At 39.1% G+C, this 16647-nt stretch overlaps 1 protein-coding gene across 16 annotated transcripts in view; it reads left to right on the forward strand.

The window, feature by feature from the left end:
• The window catches only part of LOC124301015 (Down syndrome cell adhesion molecule-like protein Dscam2), a 69909-nt gene that overhangs the window by 23090 nt on the left and 30172 nt on the right, over positions 1-16647 (forward strand). For 3 of the 16 annotated variants that reach the window (XM_046755624.1, XM_046755635.1, XM_046755629.1), the window contains exons 5-7: positions 1620-1781; positions 7292-7441; positions 9473-9596. In XM_046755624.1, coding sequence (XP_046611580.1) covers positions 1620-1781; positions 7292-7441; positions 9473-9596 — 436 coding nt within the window. Of the gene's footprint in view, positions 1-1619; positions 1782-3196; positions 3359-3601; positions 3764-4003; positions 4172-4306; positions 4469-5240; positions 5406-5502; positions 5665-7291; positions 7442-9472; positions 9597-10461; positions 10586-11797; positions 11925-12590; positions 12715-14110; positions 14235-15771; positions 15855-16647 lie in introns of those variants that run through there. The other 13 variants (XM_046755620.1, XM_046755621.1, XM_046755632.1 and 10 more) reach the window with 11 other exon arrangements.

Raw genomic sequence — 16647 nt, forward strand, 5'->3', positions numbered from 1 at the left:
TGATTTTCTTAGGTATCAAGTTTACTTTTTTGTCGTTGAGAAAAGAAATTGGCTCAGACTGACTTTTTTCTACATTACATTTTTCTTCAATCTCATTTGAATTTGAATCGAATACTAGAACTGGGAAAATGTCAGGAAAAACTAGGCTTTAAGTCCTGGAAAACCTGGAAATGTCATGGAATTTCTTTCCCAATAATTTGTGGCCACTCTGAAAACGAACTTTTGATTTTCTGCTCCATGGATAAAACCAATATAGTCAATGGAAGCGCTTTTTTCATTCTCGTTATATAGTGTATTAAACTGTCGTATATATGACAGAGTTTTGTATAAAGATTCGTTTGTATGCACAAAACTTAAAACAGATAATCAGATTCCCTAGATTGACAAGAGACAAATCGTGTCAATGAACCTAGATAATACAGGGAATTTACGATCGTTTCGTTTCACTCGAGGAGTTTTCAATCTTGTCTCGTATTTATTTCTAATATTTCAGGAACTTTCAGAAAGGAAGCAGCGACGTTTACTTCGAGTATATATAATATCTACACAATACGTATGCGATATTACATGCTATAGACCGCAGCCCATATATCGTACATCTGTATGTCACACTGTTATTTGATCCGTAAATTTCCATGTGTTTTCAGCCTGAAACCGCACATTCTCCAACCCTAAATTACATATACGAGTTGATCTAATAACTCGCCGACTTCCGTTCAGACGGAGCGTAATAAGTACGTATATGTATAAAGTTTGCCGCTCTGCCATTTAAGGGGTTAATAAACGTATTACGGTCTGGTGAAGTGAAACCGAGACTCAAACGTCCCAACATTTCGAGCATCGGCACTAAAGCATTCGGGATGCAAAAATGCGAAATAAAAATGAAACAAGTTACCGTTAATCGTCTGCAGATAATGAGATACGGGAATACGCTTTACTATAAAAAAAAAAAAATCCTTTCGTTTATATATTTGCTATTTTTACGAATGATTCGCACTTCGTAGTAAAGGCTGATCATCTATGTATGCGAATTTACATTCATTGTCAGTGCTAAACTTCGCTAGTCATTATTTCCTCAAGGCGTAGACGCACACATATGCATTCAAAATAATTAACGGAACATTATGTGTTCAATACAAAATATAAATAACGAAATTATAACATTTTCGAGGAGTTGGAATTTGGAGCACGGTACGATATGAGAAATTCGATATTTCATAAAATTCCTACTTGGTTTGTCTTGATTGTAGTATATTTCTTAATGGAATGCAGAAGTCTGCAGATATTAAGATAGTGCAATGAATTAATTTACATATTGTTAACAATATGTCTATCTTGTGATGTTTTCTTTTTTTCACCGCAAAAATAATCTTCTTACGGATGGCTTGTATTTAAACAGTTTCCCGGGTATCGGGGAATGTGCGGTTCGTGACAGCGTAATGAATTTCTGAAATTTCTTTCAGCTTGTCGTCAACGACCGGGTGTCATTCAAAGTTTCGCCACGCGAACGATCGATAAAAATTTATCGTTCGATCGACGTGTCGAAGAATTGATTATTACTTGTCTGCAGCGGTATATTTTTAAATGTTTTTATTTATTTTTATTCCCACTAATGACAGTGGTGGCGCAGTATTACGACGTCGATGTGAACAAGGAATATGCTATCAGAGGTAACAGCGCGATAATGAAATGCGTCGTCCCATCGTTCGTTGGTGACTTTGTTAAAGTTGTCTCTTGGCACACTGACCAGAACGAGGAATTCGTAGCAGGGGATGATTACGGTAGAATGTCAAACGGATATTACGTTACATGTCAGAGAATAAAAACCCATCGCCTTGAATACACTCGAAAAATCATAATTCTCGGTCACGGGCAGATCGCGCTCGCAAATTCCAGCATACTATAACCCATAACGCCTCGTGTTTCGAGTTGAGAAGGATGGGGTTCGTTGCTCGGTTATTTCAGGCTGTTTTTAGGGGAAAATAAAGGCTCGGTTGTTGAGGGCCCTTTGTAAACCACGGGGGGATTACTAGGGTGCCGATTCTTTGAGGGTGTCTTTTAACGCTAAAACGCAAACGTTATACGCGAAGTGCTCTCATGTATGGGGGAGGCTTATCCACCTGCTAGACCTCTGTGATAATCAAATTTTACACGCCTGGTGGACGATTTTCGTTTTACAAATTTACCGCAGAAGCGAGAATCTCTCAGTGATAAAAACGACGATATGGCGGATCGATTTTTCAATCACACACTTACGTTTACCCTTCGCAAACACACGCGCGTACATACATATACATATTTATATATGACGTTGTACCTATGCGTAGGTACATGGGGGCACACGAATATACATAGTTAACTACCAAGCACCGTGATTGGTCCAGGACTTAACGTATCTAGTCCAATTCGTTTTTAACTCGTTATCTACGCTCGCTAATAATTGGCGAATATTGCCAGCGGTGCTCCCACTTGTACACATGTACGTACATACATGCCGCGTTTTAGCCCTAGAGCAGCAATTTGTGGCACTGTATGCGCGCAGGCATCGGTCGGAAGATAAACATTGCGATTACCGTATTAACAATACTTGCATGTTGTCGCCAGACAAATTACCCACTGTAGAAAATTGGCGGAAATTTGAAGGGCATATCGTGGAACCGCCGAATGATTTTCTAAACTAAATACATCCGACTGCCCGTGACGGAATTAAATTTGTTAGCGTACCTACGCGATATGCTGCTGTCAACGTCGTCGAATATTTTTCTCTGTATTTCACCGGTCATTTTTACATGTAAACATAATATGTTCTCACTGTCGAAATGGTAGATTCAGACGAATCACGTGACTTGAATGAAACTCCTGGCCAAATGTCGTCTAACTAGTCGATTCGATAAGACCCTGCTTCGTTGTTGAAGTGTACTAAAGGAAGACGGTCCAACGTCTATTGCCTTATAAATATTGAACACCATTCGCCGAATTGGATTTGTACGACGATATATTGACTTGGCGGTCATACTTCAGCTGCATCTTTTATTCAGCTGAATCGTTTTGCACCCTAAACTGCGACTCGAGATTGCGCAGGACATAGGAAACAAACTTTCATTGAAAGACAGATGTCTCCTCATATACCCAAGTACTTGAATCCCGCGTTGTTACACGGTCAGTTGATATAAAATTACTTCAATTCCATTTGTAGTCGTTCATCAGTACTATCAATCCGAGGTAAATAACGAGTACGTTATTCGAGGAAACGCGGCTATTCTAAAATGTAGTATCCCAAGTTTTGTGGCGGAGTTCGTTCAGGTCGTCGGATGGCAAGATGACCAAGGCAATGATTTTGGCCCCGAAGAAAATAACGGTAGAACCATGACATTTTCAAAGTCTACTATGTGAAAACAAAATATTACTGAATCATTTGTCGTTCCACTTTAGTAGCAAGCAGCGGCGTCGGCGTTTCACTTTGCGTCGTGTAACTGTGTATGAAAAAAGAGAAAATAATAAAAAAAAAAAAATAATGTATCATTAGGTAGATGAAACATCGCAAAAGCGAATCGTTGATGCATCATCGTCATGTTGATACTATTTTCACCGCACTGTTTAGTCGTCACCCAGTACTACGAGGCTGAGGTCGTTTCGGAGTATGTGATTCGCGGTAATGCTGCGATTGTCAAATGCACCATTCCCAGTTTCGTCGCTGAATTTGTCTCCGTCGAGTCTTGGCAAGGGAGCGACGGCTCAAGCTATAGACCGTCTAACGACACTGGTATTCATATTGGAAAAAACACTTTGAGTCAAATTAAGGTATCCAATTTTCCTGGTGAACGCGAGTAGCGGCTAAATTTATTTTGCAATTGATATTCGACGTGCTAATCTTCCGAGGATATTTTATTAATACGCCGTTGTGCGACGTGGTATTCAACGTAATTCGAGAGCAATAATACTTTGTGAATAATGGGTCTTTTCTCTGTTTCTTTCTTTTTTTTGGTTCCAAATCGCTTTTTAGTGGTCACTCAACTCTATCAGCCTGAAATAATGACGGAATACGTGATCCGAGGAAACAGTGCAATTTTGAAATGTAGCATTCCAAGTTATATAGCAGAATTTGTTACCGTCGAGGCCTGGATTCGCGAGGACGGAGAAACTTATCTTCCTGGTCCTGTTCCAGAGCGGGGTATACGTATAAAGAGAATTTAGAAATTCGTTATTGATCCAACTGCTGATATCCTGTAAATGTCCGTCATGTGAATTCCTTGCTAATAAATCTTTGTACGAATTTCGTTAACTAATGTTATGTTTGCGGGGGCAGTTGTGTCGCAGTACTACGTCACAGAGGCTGAAAACGAGTATGTAATACGTGGGAACAGTGCTATTATGAAATGCAAAATTCCCAGTTTTGTTTCCGAGTTTCTTTTTGTGGATCAATGGACGGCCGACGATGGGAGCATCTATACAACTGGCACGGAATATGGTACACTATGGGACTTTGAGAGACGATATTTCGTAGATTTGATAACCGACTAAATTCCCCAACAGCCGTCCTGATAAATAACATCACAAGAGAAATTCCCAACAACGATTTCTTTCTACCCGCAACCTCGCAGATGCTGCCTTGTGAAAATCAATTTTATGCACGTTTTAAAAGTAACCTGAAATATTGGGGTTTGCGCGTTGCAGTGGTTCATCAATTTTATGAAACAAGAATCACGGACGAGTTTGTCCTGCGAGGGAATACGGCGACTCTGAAGTGCATTGTGCCAAGCTTTGTGGCCGAGTTTGTAGACGTTATCGAATGGAAGGCAGACGATGGGTCAAGTTACACTCCAGACAATACCGACAAAATGGGTATAACTGGGAAATCATGATACCTTACACTGTGTTCCACGCTACTGTATTATCAAAAAGCTATTCCAACGTAACTGTTGTACACCACGTGACAAAAACCTGACCGTACATTCACGATGCTTAGCACTGATATCTTTTTCTCTCACTTTTATGTGTCGTTTGAACAGTATCACGGTACTGTTCCGTATTCTACACAACTACCAGACATCTCTTATACTAACTCCCAATTGAACGGATCTGGGGTCAGAGCACAGCGATGGACGTGTGCATTTGTAGCGAGTGTAAAAACAGTCATAGCCATGTGGTGTAACTGAATTTTATCGTCCAATTATTGAAAAAAGTCACTAATGACGAAGATTAAATTGTTTGACAGGAAAAACATGTTGTGTCGTTTGCAGTGGTATCTCAGTATTTCGAAGCACAAGTTTACGACGTGTTTGCTATCCGTGGAAACGCAGCTATATTCAAATGTCAGATTCCCTCGTTTGTGGGCGATCACGTTGACGTTGTTGGTTGGATTGATTCGAATGGCGGAAGTTACGTTGCCGAGAAAGAATCCGACGGTACAAGAGTGCAGAATTTTTGTTTTTTTCTTCAAGTCCTCTCAAAAATCGTTTCCACGTAGTTAATCTATGAACCGGAAATCGTGTCTGGTTGCAGTGGTCGGGCAGCGGTACGCAGTGAATGTGATGGACGAACATGTCCTTCGGGGGAATGCGGCTATTCTCAAGTGCCATATTCCAAGCTTTGTTGCTGAATTCGTCGAGGTCGACTCTTGGGTACAAGATGAATCTACTAACATATACGCTAGGCCAGATTATGGTACATACATAAATCATTTTTCCTCATCTCAATATTGTTAATTGGTTTAGCGAATTTTTTTTTTCCATATCGTCAAGCTCAAAAGTTCGCCAATCACTTAAAAAATTGAAAAAGGGAATTACTACTACTGTACACAGTTATAGAACAGCACTGTTCTCTTGTAAACGTTATGTCTACTATAAATCTTGGAATCTAAATTAACAATCGAGTGAATCCGTGCTAGTTAATGTCAGTACGTCCGCCATGTACGATAAATCCGCTCATAGTTATCTATTACCTTTAATAATGTACGTATTTGCGTGTAATTTTCTGCCTGTATACATATAAATCCGTGCCGGTTGAATAGCGGATTTGGTGTCTTCCGTTGCGTAGTAAAAGTGATAATACTTGGGTTTCGCATAATTTTGGTAACATGTATAATAGTATCCACGTTATACCTCTGCAACTGTAACAAGTGACATTTGAAAGGGGTAATCTTGTTGAAGTTCTGGAATAAATTGATCCATTGCAATATGAAACAAACATTGATCTTGAGTCTATAAGAATCGAGCCCATTGTCTGCTGTCTTTGCTAACGAAAAGAAATTCAACATATTATATACTGACAATGAGCTTTGAATGTAAAGCCGTAAAAAAGATAAAAAATTTTAAAGAAAAATCGATTTACATTAATGTTAGACGTGTTCTGTTTGAATTGATTTATATGACGTTGACCGCCGCTGCTCGCGCTGCCCCCAGACCCTTTCCTCGGTACCTCAGACCTATCCTAAAGCCTGGACCCTTATTCCTGTACTTGTCATGTAGCAATTGTAACAGTAGTTGTAGCGAGCGAAGTAGCTTAGTTAGCTAGTAAATGTCAAAGGCTTGAAAGAGCACTTGGGGTCGCCTGTTACGAGGGGAGAAAAAATTCTTTTGTATTTAGAACGCGGACGGGTTTTACGAATGCGAAACGGTCCCGCATTATATGCGAATTATAACGCTAGATGCATTATTGGTCACGAAGTCTTTGTGCGCGGTGATACCGGATGTGCACCATTGTGGACGACATTCGAATTTCGTACGATTGTATGCATACGTATATCAAACTTTCGTTCTTTATGCACCTGTTGAGAATAATCGTATTATCGTATTAATCAGCTTCTTTTCTTTCCTCGTATCGTGGTCGATCGACTAATTGGAAATTTCTGAAAATCAATTACTTAATTCTTGTCAATTTTAACTAATTACTCTAATACTTGGAAAAAAAATCCTTAGTTGTCAATCGAATATTTAAACAATGTTCAGCTCTTCTCTGAGCGGTTTTGAATTTAAGTTAGGGTCCGATATTTGAGTGGACGTAGGGTTTTTAGCTATGCATGCTGGTTAGAGTTCTATTACGTATTGCATTCTATACTTATCACCGATTTCATTAGCTCGATAGTGAGGAAATAGGTGAATTAATTATTGGCAAGATAATTCATCTTCGTAATTGTTCCACGTTACATGATTTCGTGAAAGAACTTTATCGCGTAGTTTTTTTCTTATCGTAGCAATGGTGATTGTGATGAATTAGGAATACGTAATAGAACTAGAAATAAATCTAGAAACTTGATTTGTTTATATTAATCTCCATATCTTATTGACAACAGATGGAAAATACCTGGTGTTACCCTCGGGAGAATTACATATCAAAGATGTCGGGCCAGAAGATGGTTACAAAACTTACCAATGCAGAACAAAGCATAGATTGACCGGCGAAACTAGACTTTCGGCTACCAAAGGACGTTTGGTCATTACTGGTAAGTTTTTCCCCTCTTCATTTCATACATTCAAATCTAAATCTCATGACAATCCTGGTACATCGGTTCTCGAAGCATTGAAATATTTTTACAGAATTTTCAAGTTCGGCAAATATTTTCGGAAAATTAAATATCACGATAATTTTGAAATATGATTTTTAATTCAGTGGGTACAAAAATATTTTTGTGAAACGCCAGACTTTTTTCGTAAAATATTTTTCGTTCAGAATTCGTGTAATTTTACTTTATCGATTAATAGTTGGAAGCAATAAACTTCAAGCTTATATGTCTTATCTTGCAATCATAACGGATTTCAAATAGTAAACCAGGAGAGTCAAGATTTTATACAAAAAATGTAAGTGTGCAAGATATTGGGCTGGCTTGTAGACGGTAATAATAAAAGTTACTTCCTCCTCAGATCTTAAATTTCGTTGGTAAAACAATAAATTAAAACATAAGAAATGCAAACTGATAGCATATTCACACGTACCCCATAAAATGATCGCAGTACTAAAATGAGTTTACAATTTTTTCTGTACTATTGCTTGTTATGGTAAAACTAGCGAATTTGTAAGATTGAAACTCGATTCATATCGCATCAGAGAGTGGTTCTAATTTGTTTATCAAATCTGCCTACATAACAAATTTCATGCAACATTTTATGAACCTGAATTTCAATATTCAGTAATTTCGTCATAGAATCGAACTTGCACACCTACATTTCAGTTCTCTTACTGTATGCAATCAATTCTCTGATTTTCAATTTAATTATCTGTATACAATTGGCATATATAATAAACTACGCGTGTTAGCTACACGCACAAATTGAATAAGCCTATGAAATCCGGATAACATTTATTGAATTGTATATTTGGATTCAGCGTAGCAGAGAATTGGTTCAGCAAATTTTGTAACGGCATGCTATGTCTATTTATGCCAGCGTGCTTGGTCTCATGCATAAAATTGTTAATTTATGCCTATTTCCCGATCAGTAATCGTGTAAAACAAGGTTTAATTTTTTAAAGCAAAAACCTCGAGTTACGCTAAAGTATCGCGAAAAATTAAACATCCGCAATTGCGCTGATAATCGACACAGCTGTGATCCGAGATGAATGTGAGTCGTCAAGCACTCGTCACGCCTCATCGGTCTCGCATAACGAGGTCGAACATTCTTCGGTAAATAATGTAATAACGAGATTAATAAAGCAAAGACCAAGCTCGTTGATCGCCTGAATGCTGGGACAGGGTACCCCTGCGGGCACGCGCCACCGTCCGCCCTCGATCCCATGAATTCCCGCTCTCAAATTCACCAAATTATTGTCACTTCGCTATTGTTCTTCTTACAAATGAAAGGTAAGTTTCTTAAATAAGCTAGTAAAAGAGCAAGGATTTAGCCGCAAGTTAATACGTAGTATTAAGGTTGGCCTAGCAGGGGGCCTAAGCAAGCTCGAGACATTTTTTTTTTCTTTTCTTTTCTTTTGTCAATACGCAGAACCTATGGGAAGTGCGAGACCTAAATTTCCAAGTTTGGACAACTTGAACGGACTTTCCACCCATTTCGGCTGGAGTCTACCGCTCCTCTGTCCTGCACAGGGGTTCCCGGTTCCATCATATAGGTAGGAGATCCAATTTCCTGGCTTCTGTAAAAGTTTGTGTACGCATATTTTTCATGTTTACTCAGTTTGCTAACAGCTAGGTATCTTTTCTTTATTCCTTTCGATCACTCGGTATACGAGTGTTTAATACGTACTTCGGTACAACTTCTCGCTGATACGTCAATGAGAGACGGACCTTCTTTTCGACTTTCGAACAATCGCGTACTTGGGTACTGTAGCATTCACTTTGGAAAATATATTTCGTTTTTATAGAACCAGTGGGAAGTGCTAGACCAAAGTTTCCGACAATGGACGATGTTCGTGGATTTAAATCAATTATCGGAGGATCGATTACTTTGTTATGCCCTGCTCAGGGGTTTCCTGTTCCAGTGCGCAGGTAGAATGAGAATAAGAAATAGTATATTTTATAATACAGAACCCGTCGGCAGTGTTAGACCAAAGTTTCCGACCGTCGACGACTCTAGAAGCTTCAGAACAATGAACGGTGGTTCTGTAACGTTAATGTGTCCCGCTCAAGGGTTCCCTGTTCCAATGTACAAGTAAGTCGAAGCTTGAAACTAAAGGTTCAATTTCAATTCCGTAAACCACAGAGCCAGTAGGTAGTGCCAGGCCCAAATTTCCGACAATGGACAACTCCCGTGGTTTCACCTCGATAATCGGAGGTGCTTTAACGCTGCTGTGTCCGGCGCAGGGGTTTCCCGTTCCTATGCATAGGTAGGATCCTTTCAAAACATCGTTATTTCCTCATGTAGAGCCAGTGTCGAGCGCCAGGCCGAAATTTCCAATGATGGAAAATTCAAGAACTTATACAGTTTTCCTCAAGAGACCAATGACCTTGTTATGTCCTGCGCAGGGGTTTCCCGTTCCAAATTACAGGTGATTTTTCTCTTTCTTGTATTAACTCACAATTGCCATTCACTGTTATTCGTCAATTATGGTAAATTATAACTGGTATGTCAAATATCGAACAACGTACCTCTTCTATATTCAGAACCAGTCGCTAGCTCTCGTCCAAAATTTTCAACCACGGAACATACGAGGGGATACATTGTACCCATCATTGGTTCGTTGACAATTACTTGTCCGGCTCAGGGATTCCCTGTTCCATCGTTCAGGTGATTACATTTATTTGGAATGTTTATTTTATTGTTGACACCTGTCAGCTGAGTGTAGGTATACATCAATGTTGCCTGAGTGACTTGACGTCGCTGTTATCGGATGTACTTTTTGCATATAGAGCCAGTCGCAAGCTCTCGCCCGAAATTTCCATCGTTGGCTGATTCTCAGACTTTCAAGGTCTTGCTTGGTGGCGCGATGACTCTATTATGTCCTGCCCAAGGGTTCCCCGTTCCATCGTACAGGTAAATTCGTACTAAAAGAAAACGATCTACTTATTATTCTCAGAACCAGTCTCTAGTTCTCGGCCAAAATTATCCGGTACAAGTGATCTTCAGAGATTTACTGTCAGTTTAAATAAACAAACAACACTTCTATGTCCTGCCCAAGGGTTCCCAGTTCCATCATATAGGTAGGAAAATTACAGATTTTTATTGCTTAGAGTAAAATAAATTCTGTGTCAAGAATCGGAATTGTAGCATAGGCAAGGGTGTAGGTAATTAATAGTACTCGGAAATTTTGTAGCACTTAAGTGTTGTCAAATACTTTTTGACTTTCAATAGTCTATGTGACTACAACAGTTAACGATGGAAGGTAACTGAATTGAATATGATTTGTTCCCTAACTTTATAGAGCCAGTGACAAGTTCTAAGCCACAGTTTCCATCTGTAAATGACATCGGCTTGAGAGCTATACAAGGATCAAACTTTACTTTGTTGTGTCCAGCACAAGCGTTTCCAGTTCCCATGTTTAGGTATGATCACTATTTCATTTGCTTTTTTGCTAAATAAGTTAGATAAAGTAAAATTCTTGCAACTTTTTCTTCGCTACACCTCAGACGTTTCCTGTCCCAGCAGACTAGCACTGAAACTATTCAGCAAACGTTAGTATTCAGTTTAATTTTTAGAACCCGTCGGTTTTGCTAAACCAAAATTTTCAACCATCGACAAGAGTCGCACGTTTGAAATTCAGAAAGGCCAAGGTGTTCCGCTGGTCTGTCCGGCACAGGCCCATCCTGTCCCAGTTTTTAAGTGAGTTTCAATCAGTTGGTTGTAAATCAATTTGTTTAAACATTATGACGGTATTAAGGGATTTATTTCAATCTAATATAGAGCCAGTGTCGAGTACAAAACCAAAATTAACAGCGCTAGATGTAAAGGCTATAAATCCTAGTATATCGTCTAAGGGAGCCGTGACCTTGCTCTGTCCTGTACAAGGATTCCCTGTCCCTGCAATGAGGTAAATATTCCAGCCATCCCTTCATGTTATGATATTTTTTGGTAGAGCCAGTTTCAAGTTCCAAGCCGAAGTTCACAACCGTAGCTGTCAAGGCATTGGAACCAAGTGTCCCTGAACGAAATCATATTACGCTCCTTTGTCCTGCTCAAGCATATCCTGTACCAATGTTCAGGTACAATTATAAACATGTAATATTTGTAACACATAATATTTGTGTTTGGTAATTCAACACTGTACCGGATATGATCTTTTGTTTATTGAAAAATGAAAATATTTCGATTCAAAGATTGATTTATTTGCTTGGCGAAAGGGTTACCTAGATTCCAGCATTCAACATTTTTTTGGCCAACAGAAATTTATAGACATTTCTTCGTTCCTCGTATAGAGCCAGTATCAAGTTCTAAGCCGAAGTTTGCTGGGGTAGCTGTAAAGACTTTGGAAGTGATTGTTAGTAAAGAGAAGCCAGCAACGTTACTTTGCCCCGCTCAAGGATTTCCTGTCCCAGCATTTAGGTACATTAAAAAGAAAAAAAAAATATATACTTGACGATTCAAAGTGTGAATATAAATTCCCATTTTTATGTTGATTTTTCAAAAATTTTATGCCAAATATTATGTCGTGAACTCATTTAAAAACTTGATGTTTCATATCCTCTTTCCCAGAACCCGTATCCAGTACGAAACCAAAATTTACAAATTCAGATATAAAAGTTGTGAAGCCTACGATACACTCTACCGCTGTATCTTTGATATGTCCTGCTCAAGGTTTCCCTGTCCCCATTACACGGTTAGTAATTTTTCCATTGTTGCACACTTACGTCGACTAAGAATTTATACTTTTGTTAGAACCTACCTCAAGTGCAAAACCGAAATTTCCAACTATTGACAAAGTTGAGTGGGCTGAAGTCGTATTAAATAAATCAGCAGCCTTGTTGTGCTCTGCTCAGGGATACCCTGTTCCTATTTCAAGGTGAGACGACTCCTTTCGTTGATTAAATGTTACACCCATTAGCTAGTCTTAGCAATCAGTCGATTGATTTTCGAATGTGACGCCTACAATGCACTCTGACGCAGTATCTTTGATATGTTCTGCTCAAGGTTTCCCTGTCCCTGTCACACGGTTAGTGATTTCTCCGTCATTGCATACTTATACCGACTAAGTATTTGTATTTTCATTAGAACCCACTTCGAGCGCAAAACCAAAATTCCCGACCATTAACAAAGTTGAATGGGCTGAAGTCATGTTGAAAAATTCAGCAGCTTTGTTGTGCCCTGCTCAGGGATATCCCGTTCCTATTTCGAGGTGAGACGGTATTTTAATTATCAAAATATTATTAGTCTTAACAGTTCGCCGCTATCCATTCCATACAATCAAATGGTAAGTAAAATTCTCTACTGGGACAATTTTCACTATTGTACTAGGAATACTTTGCTCAAATTCTACGAAAATTGTCATTTCGGTAGAAGTAAAGCATAGCCTAAAGCATTGATTTTTTGCCCAAAAAACTGGGGTTTCCTGTCCTAGCCTTCGGGTTTTTACTCGATTTGTTGTTTTATCTTATTATATTTTTAGAACCAGTCGGCTTAAAATCACCAAAATTTTCATCTGATGATACATCAAGGGCTTTTAACCGTTACAAAGGCTTAAGCGTCTCTATAATGTGTAATGCACAAGGTCACCCTCCTCCATCTACTAGGTAAATTTATCTTATCATTAGGTACTAAACTGTACTGAAATTTAGATTATCAGGGATTATTTTGATATAGAATGTCGGGGTACCCTAGCCGATCCTACAGGTGAAACAAAAAGGGTTTAATTTTTCTTACAACGTTTGGTCAAGTTTCTCTTTTTCACTTTCTGTAGAACCTGTTGGACAAAAATCTCCAACCTTCTCTACAGACGATTCGCTTAGTGCATTTGTGAGGCGTAAAGATACGAATATCGCACTAACGTGCAACGCTCAAGGGCACCCTGTCCCAAAGACAAGGTAACATAAATACTTCAGTCTAAAATATTTTCAGAACCCATCGGTGCAAAATCTCCCAAATTATCCTCCGATGATTTGAGTAGAACAATTCGAAGACACACCGGACAAGGCGTTGCGTTGTTTTGTACTGCACAGGGAAGCCCTGTCCCAAAAACTAGGTAAACTTATACATCTTGGGAATTACATAAGACCTTTCTTCACTTAGAACCAGTCGGCAGCAAAGCACCTGCGTTTTCGGGGGATGTCAAGTTGTCCTTGTTGGTTCGAAGGGCTGGTTTAGGAATAAGTCTTCCTTGTAACGCTCAGGGTCATCCTGTTCCAGTTACTAGGTATTGTGTGTTTTGTCGTTGAGTAGAGTTATTTCTTTTTTACGTTCTCAGTATACTTTCATCTTGTTGTCTTGGTATCTAATACTAGTGCAGACTGGATAATGAATAATTATTTCTGCATCTTCGGGATAGGTAGATGTGTTTCCATGTAGAAATAACTGAATAGACAGCTAATTCCAAATTACTGTTTTAAAACAGAACCAGTTGGCAGTAAGGCTCCAAAGTTTTCGAGCAGTAACAAACTATCTTGGTTTGAACAAAAGTCCAAACAAGAGTTTGCTCTGTTTTGTCCGGCACAAGGTGTGCCTGTCCCAACATTCAGGTGTGTGCAGCATTTACAATGATTAATAATTATAAATTTATATTGAAAACCTCGAACCAGAGCCAGTCGGGTCCAAAGCGCCAAAGTTTTCTAACGATGCAAAGAAAGCTTGGTACGAAAGACTTACCGGTCAAGATCTGACGGTACTTTGTCCTGCCCAAGGGTTCCCTGTTCCAATGTATAGGTAATTTGGAATTTCATATAACATACTGTCCTTAAAATAGAACCTGTTGGAAGCAAGGCACCAGCATTGACGGGTGATTTGAAAGGTGGATGGTTGGAGAAGAGAGTAAAGTTTAGCATTGTGATGTTGTGTCCGGCTCAAGGGCACCCTGTCCCCATGTTTAGGTAATTTCTTATATTCTGTTTGACGAGCTGTTAATTATATCAATAGAACCAGTAGGGAGTAAAGCTCCGTCGATTTTGGGAGAAAAAGGGAGTCTGATGGAGAGGCGGGCTGCAACAAATATTGTAATTCTCTGCCAGGGGCAGAGTCATCCTGTCCCAACATTTAGGTAATAATTCTTTCTTACTTCATTGCCAATGATTCCACTTCTTCTTTTCTTCTTTCAAACAAGAACCAGTTGGTAGTAAGGCACCAGCTATTATTGGTGACGCCAAACGTTGGTTAAAGACTCAAGCAACGAAAATTTCTGAAATTCCTTGCCAAGCTCAAGGACATCCAGTTCCAGCATTCAGGTAGAACCAGCATTGTCTTAATTATTTTACCTCACTTTTACTTGCTTTCATATTTTTGGTATTAAAAATTATTTACATCCAACTGTATCGGTCCAAGTTTACCGTTCCTCTCTTCTCTCTAACTGAAGAGTTATTGTAAATTAATTTTCAAATATCGCTATCTAGAACCGATGGGAGTAAAAGCTCCTAAATTTTCAACTGATAATCGAGTCAACTCGTTTTTTCGCCCCGTCGGGGGAATCCTTACTTTGCTATGCTCTGCTCAAGGGTTTCCAGTACCGCTCTTTAGGTAACTATTAGAATTTTATTATTCTCGCATGTTAATTGTAGCCTTTAGGGTTTTATCGAGGGCAGTTTTTCACTTTTCAGAATCAAATTCCTCAGGTAATGCGATAAGTATTGTTATATCTTATAGTATATTTCACGTAATACTACAATGAATGGCAATTGAAATACAAGTTCGATTAAATCATTGGCTTGCTTTTAATATATTCCACTGGATTGTATGAAAATTTGAATTTCTATTCTCTTCAGAACCTATGGGGTCAAAGGCACCATCTTTTGAAAGTGACGCAAAGAGTAGTACATATTTGCGCGAAGCAGGGTTACCAATTAGTCTGTTATGCTCCGCACAGGGATCACCTGTTCCAATTTCTAGGTAAATGAAACGTTCTTTCAGTTGAATATAAAATTAATTGATTCCAAATTTCCTACGATTAAGGGTCAAATTATTGTACTATTGCCAAGATCCCAGTATTCAGGTAACATTATGTATTAAAAGTTGTAAATTTAACATTTTTCTAATACCATCTCAGACCCAGCAGGACGAGTGTCTCCCAAATTTCCCAAGTCGGCAAAGTCTGATTCCTTTGACGTGGCGGGTGGTACGGATCTTAGCTTACTTTGCGATGCCCAGGCGTTACCTCCTCCCATGTTTAGGTCAGTTCGACAGCTGTAAACAAATCATAAAATTGTTCGTAGAACCCGTAAATGGTGCAGCACCTAGAGTACCACCAACGGCAAAGTATAGCGTGCAGATGAGTGGTATTGGGCAAGCCATCACAATGCTATGCGAGGCTCAGGGAAATCCGCTTCCAATTTTTAGGTAGGACTCGAATTTGTTTTTTATACATTGATTGGTATTGAAAGTTTGTTGGTGGACCTCATACGATACTGTCCGAGAAATTTGTCGTTTCAGTGTCAGCAAATGGGTTTTTTAATTTTTCTGAATACGTAGTGGAAATTATTTTCGAATAGGCTCCTTCAGTTTCCAAGGAAAAGTGTCTGTTCTTTGTTGCATCTGCAGTTTTGGTTCAACGTCTTATGTTGATAACTTCTCACATTATAGAGCCTGTCGGAAGTAGCCCACCTCGTCTTCCACCTCGATCAAGGTTAGATGCTATTTTTGGGCATGTAGCAACATCCCTGACATTGCTGTGCGACGCACAGTCTAGTCCGCCACCTTTGTTCAGGTATTGAAAATTCACTTTTATCATAAATATTGGCATTCTTGTTTCTAGAGCCGGTGGGAAGTAGCCCTCCACGTTTGCCACGTAGATCCAAGTTTGATGGAATGACTAAATGTCAAACCGAATCTGTTTCACTACTTTGCGAGGCACAGTCTAGTCCACCACCATTGTTTAGGTGAGGCATGAAGTTCTAGAGCTTATAACAAAAACCATTAGTAGTATCGACTGTTCACTCTGAATAATTAAAAATATGCTAGTTTTGCGATACCGATATCCAGCAAAAATAAGGTAATTACTTTTTCCCAAATTTCTCCACTGTGTAACCGAGATACCCAGTCTCCAGCATTTAGACACTTTGTCTAGGATCGAGCTTAAGCATTTTTCGTAATTGCAAAATTACAGAGCCTGAGGCCAGTGTGCCTCCAAATG

The sequence above is a fragment of the Neodiprion virginianus genome, chromosome 3, assembly GCF_021901495.1.
Source record: "Neodiprion virginianus isolate iyNeoVirg1 chromosome 3, iyNeoVirg1.1, whole genome shotgun sequence".
Taxonomy (NCBI): domain Eukaryota; kingdom Metazoa; phylum Arthropoda; class Insecta; order Hymenoptera; family Diprionidae; genus Neodiprion; species Neodiprion virginianus.